Raw genomic sequence first — 5,507 nt, forward strand, 5'->3', positions numbered from 1 at the left:
CATGATTTGGCAATGTGATACTATAGTAAACATGTGCTAATGATAGATTAATTAGGCTTAATAAATTTGTCTCGCGGATTACTGATGAATTCTGTAATTTGTTTTTTATTAGTATCCGAATACCCCATACAACACCCTCATTTGACACCTGATGTGACATACCTAAACTTTACTCCCTGGGTTTAAACACCGCTTAAGTCCTTTTAGATGCACCATAACTATTTTCAGCATTTACTACACCCCTGTTCTAAATTATAGGTTGTTTTTTGCTTTTCTAGGTACACAACTTTTGTTGTGCACCTAGACATATAATAAAAAATATGTATCTAGTAAGGCCAAAACAACGTTTAATTTAGAATGGAGGAAGTACTTAGCTGGTATATTAATTAATCGCACTTGTTTGAATCTATCTTTTTAATTTTTAGCAGCTAACTATTAGCATGTGGATCTAGATGGGTGTAAACAAAGAGATATTTAATTTTAACGCCTGAAAGATAGAACATGTGTTTCCGTGAGAATTTTGAGAAGCATATTGCGGCGTATGGCAAGCACACTACTCTTGGTTCTAGCTACTGGTAACAAGCATATGGAGCGGATCAGTGGAAACGCTGCTGAACATTTGCCGCACACCCCCATGCATGTGGTGGCTATTACAGCCACAGGATTTGTCACGGTGCACGTGCACCTACTATACCCTTCTTCGATGAAGACTGCTGGGCGCAGCTTTGTGTCTCCGGCTTCAATCGTAGGAAGCGAGAGCACAATTTACTACTTCCTAGTCTCAAATTATAAATCATTTTAACTTTTTTAAGAGTTCCAGCATCAATCATAAGTCATTTCAACTTTTTTTAGAGAGTTAAAGCATATCAAATTTAAATAAATTTATATAATAAAATAATAATATTTATGATACTAAATAAGTATGATTAGATTATATCTTCCTAGTATACCTATTTAATGTCATAAATTTTTGTAATTCTCTCTATAATTTAGGTTTGACTTGAGATACTTTGACTCTTCAAGAAAGTCAGAATGACTTATAATTTGAGACAGAGGGTGTACATCTATAATAGCGTTTTAGATTCCTATCATGATGCACTGGATGCAAGCAGCAATTAAAAATGAAACGAAAAAAGAGAAAAAAAGACCGAAACTCAGCACTTACAAAGCATAATTAAATCTAACCATGAGATCATCTGCTGCTCTTCCAATCACGAATGTGGAGAGGCTTTCGAAGACACTCTACATACAATATAGAGGTCTAAAGCTTCTGATAAACATACATATATAGCAAAAAAAAAGCTTTTGTTGGAAATCAATTTCAATTAAACCACTTCACACAACTGCACAATCTAGCCAAATCCATGCCACCACCAATGAAGACATATAAGCCCGTCCGAGAAGCACCAGAACAAATAGCAATGCTCAAAAACAGACCTCGTCAAAATAAGTACTCAAGAGCTAGCGATCTTCAAGAATCTAGTGTCCGAAGCAACAAACCTATAATTAAGAAATCGTGCATCTTCACTCCAAAATAACCCTACCTCAAACGAACTCTAATGAACAACAGCGGTAGGAACTCCAAAGCAACGCCTTTAAAAAGATATAATATTGAAGAGCGTTGCCGTAATCTAATCTAGAGAAATTTGGGGTTTTCACCCAGAAAACCCTAAGAGGTGGGAGGAAAAGAGAGAACACAACAATGCCTCCAAAGATGACAATGATACCTAGGGTTAGGAATATAATTACAGTGAACAATGTTAGGCAACTGTTAACTTTCGGAAACATTCGTTTTTTCTCCCTATCAAAAACTAAAATTTGCATGTCAACCTCGAATAGGATGCAAAACAAACGTAACCCTTGATTTCATATGGTAGTGAGTATAAAGTCATGGCCACAATTTTAGAGCGTGATCTTATCCGTGACTTCTTATCTCTTCTAAAGTCTTGGTACTCTAGTAATATGAGTCACATCTTTGCTCTTATTCTACCTATCAAAGAAAATAGAAAACACATAAACCATAGGTAATCATATCCCCACCTCCTAATTGATCTTGTTGTAAGATATAAAAAGAATAACACCCCACCGCGCAATGTGCTCAACCAATTTTTTCACACCATTTTCACTTATACAAAAACTAACCTATCTACACAGGTTAATCTTGTTCTGGAACTGGGAATTTTCTAATATTCATCATTTCACAACCAAGAAATCTTGAAAGTAACAAAAAACGGTGTGATCATGCTTAGGGCCCGTTCGGTTTAGCAAGATCAACTCCCCGGAAGAATTCCGGCTGAGAATCTTTATTTAATTTATATAAGCTTTTGTTAACTGGAATGATTCCTAGCGTCAATCTTCTGTAAACGAACGAGCCCTTAAGCTTTCGTTAGTGACTCTTTTGGTGGAGGCTCTAAAAAGTGTTGGGATTTCACTTTAAGAGTATCTAGTTTTGATAGAGAACACTAGCGCCTTGGTGAAAATAGGTGGAATCGGCTATAGGACGGTTTCTATAGAGAAACCCAATAGGAGCTTGGCCCCTACTACACTAAACTTCTTTTAAGGTGCATGGTATATATGTCAAAATTAAAATGGCATCTAGAGTGGTTTTTTTTGTAATGTTCCTAAGAAAACATGAGGTCAGATGCCAAAGAGAATCATCGTAGTAAACCAGACATTCACACTGTGATTTGAATCCTTGTGAAGCCACCCACTGTAAAGCCACAAAAAGCATCAGCAACCACCACCCCATGTCCAAGTTGGTCATTTCCAGCCGTGCTAACCCCCTATAAATCCCCCTCCCAGCTCTGCCCATTTCGCCTCGCCAACACAGAAAACCTCGCAGCAGCAAGATCTTAGCACAAACACCACAGTCCACTTGCTGATTAATCACTCGAAACTGAAGATTAATCAAACGAGCGCTTAGCTAGCGCGATCTTTTGTTTTTCTTGAGAGAGAGAGAGAGAGAGAGAGAGAGAGAGAGAGAGAGAGAGAGAGAGAGAGAGAGAGTACTGAGGCGCGAGAAGAGATGGCGCTGAACGGCGGCAAGACGTTCGTGCAGGACGAGGAGAAGCAGCGGCTGCTCCTGGAGGAGCACACCGAGAAGCACTTCACCGCCGGCGAGGTGGTCCGGGACATTATCATCGGCGTCTCCGACGGCCTCACCGTGCCCTTCGCGCTCGCCGCGGGGCTGTCCGGCGCCAACGCCTCCTCCGCGCTCGTGCTCACCGCGGGGCTCGCCGAGGTCGCCGCCGGTGCCATCTCCATGGGGCTCGGAGGGTAAGCTACGCTACGCATCAATAGAACTGCATCGACCCCCACTCTTTTTTAGTGCCCCCCCATGCATGCTCCGTCCAAGTCCGCATCTCTCTCCATTTGCTTCTTCAGTTCACTGGTGCCGTGGTGCGGTCAGCAACCCGACATGCAAAGCATAACTGATGCTGAGCTCATCTTGTCTTCACTTGCCTTTAATTTGTTTCTTCTCCAAAGTTAAAGATCGTGCATGCAGCTGTTGGTTTCAGTTTCGTATTTCCCTGCTCAAAATGGAGATTACTGCAAGTTTATGCAAAGATAATCAATGGCTAAATACAACAAAAGCAAAATTCCTAATCTTCAGTTAATTAATTTATAAAAGGGTGTTTATCATGCTTGGAAACATTCTCCGATGGTACTCATTACATGCATAACACCTCTCTCTCTCTGGTCACAACCAATTTCCTTGAAATTTTAAGTATTGTTTGGCCTCAGGGCACGTTTGGAAGTGGGGTTTTGGTACTGAAATCTATAGAACTTATTAGTACAAACTTGAACTAAACCTAGCTAGACGTTTCTAAATACAATACTTCTCTTCCAAAAACATAAAGACACATGCCTTTACAGAGTGGTACATTCAACCATTTTTTTTTATGAATTAGTACTAGCTAGCTGATCCAACCATGTTAGTACAGGTAACTAATTAAAAAAATGTCACTTGAACACTGCCTACAGTTATGCCTACAGACCCAGTACAAGCAGGTTTTCAGTGTTGTCCATGAGATTTATGAGGCAAACTAGCACCATATTCCTTCCACACGAAAAAAACCCCACAGGAGAGAGAGAGAGAGGAATTCAGAAAACTTTGTTTGCAATGCAAAGTGCTCTTTTACTTGTTTGTTTGTGTTTGCAACAGCTTGTGGAGTAAATAGGCCTGCACTCATGCATTTGGGCCCGTACTAATCTGAGCCCAAATGACGTTTGAGCCCAACTACCCACCCACCAAAACTAACCTTTTCAGTTGCTGTGCGTGTATCTGTCAGGTACCTGGCGGCGAAGAGCGAGGCTGACCACTACAACCGGGAGCTGCAGCGGGAGCAGGATGAGATCGACACCGTCCCCGACGTCGGTAAGCAAAGCAACCGCGCGCGGCGGCGCCCCGACGAGCCCATGCATCTTCTTCTCTTCTGACGGCTAATATACATTTCGCATGCATATGCAGAGGCCGCCGAGATCGCCGACATCCTGTCGCAGTACGGGCTGGGCCCCTCGGAGTACGGCCCCGTGGTGACCTCCCTCCGCAACAACCCCAAGGCGTGGCTGGAGTTCATGATGAAGTTCGAGCTCGGGCTGGAGAAGCCCGAGCCCCGGCGCGCGCTGGTGAGCGCCGCCACCATCGCGCTGTCCTACGTCACCGGCGGGCTGGTGCCGCTGCTCCCCTACATGGTCGTGCAGGAGGCCGGGCGCGCCATGGCCGTGTCCGTCGCCGTCACGCTCGCCGCGCTGCTCTTCTTCGGCTTCGTCAAGGGCCGCTTCACGGGCGACAGGCCCTTCTTCAGCGCCGTCCAGACCACCGTCGTCGGCGCGCTCGCCTCCGCCGCCGCCTACGCCATGGCCAGGGCCGTGCAGTCCATATGATGGTCTAGCAGCTAGACCGCTCGCCGCCGCGCGCAGGCCATATCATCAGTTCATCACCGGCCGGCCGCCTAGGTTGGCCCTTGGCTGGCCGTTGGCGAGGAAAAATAAGTGCAGCTATGCATACGTGGCTACGGTCACTGCTTAGCTGGTAGCTGTACACATGGCAACGTGTAGTGTACTTGTACTAGTGTACTACTACTAGTGTGTATGTACTGCGTGTAGTCTGTCTAAGATGACGTGCTGTATTAATTGTCTTGTCACCTGTGGATTATTTAGGTGAAGTCAACTGTGGCCCGCTGGGCTTTGGAATTTGGATCCATTGTTTTATCTATCTACTTGGCAAATTAAATGGCTGAAAATGGGCTGTGTAATTTGGCAAGCCGAGGCCCAAACTGGCTTCGCTTTGGGCTTTGTCTCTATTTTCTGCTCAACTACTACTACCCAACAAGGATTTCTGAATAAAAGAGGGTGGTGTTGCTAAAAAGACTAACAAGGATTTCTAGATGTGTGTTCCTAACTGCCTTGTAAATTGTAATAATATATAGACATCTGATTCTGGCTTCTCAGGCTCACCAAGAGGCACCGCCCAGTGAAACTTTTCTTTTTCACCAAAGAAAAGG

General features: G+C 43.9%; 1 protein-coding gene across 1 annotated transcript; it reads left to right on the forward strand.

The window, feature by feature from the left end:
• The first annotated feature begins 2,889 nt into the window (after positions 1-2,889).
• On the forward strand, positions 2,890-5,236 carry LOC136546178 (vacuolar iron transporter 2-like). Its single transcript, XM_066538150.1, has 3 exons — positions 2,890-3,276; positions 4,293-4,378; positions 4,472-5,236. Exons 1-3 carry the CDS (start codon positions 3,026-3,028, stop codon positions 4,885-4,887), a joined length of 753 nt encoding a protein of 250 aa, XP_066394247.1. The 5' UTR covers positions 2,890-3,025; the 3' UTR covers positions 4,888-5,236.
• The last annotated feature ends 271 nt before the right edge of the window (positions 5,237-5,507 follow it).

Source organism: Miscanthus floridulus, chromosome 3 (genome assembly GCF_019320115.1).
Source record: "Miscanthus floridulus cultivar M001 chromosome 3, ASM1932011v1, whole genome shotgun sequence".
NCBI classification, from domain to species: Eukaryota; Viridiplantae; Streptophyta; class Magnoliopsida; order Poales; family Poaceae; genus Miscanthus; species Miscanthus floridulus.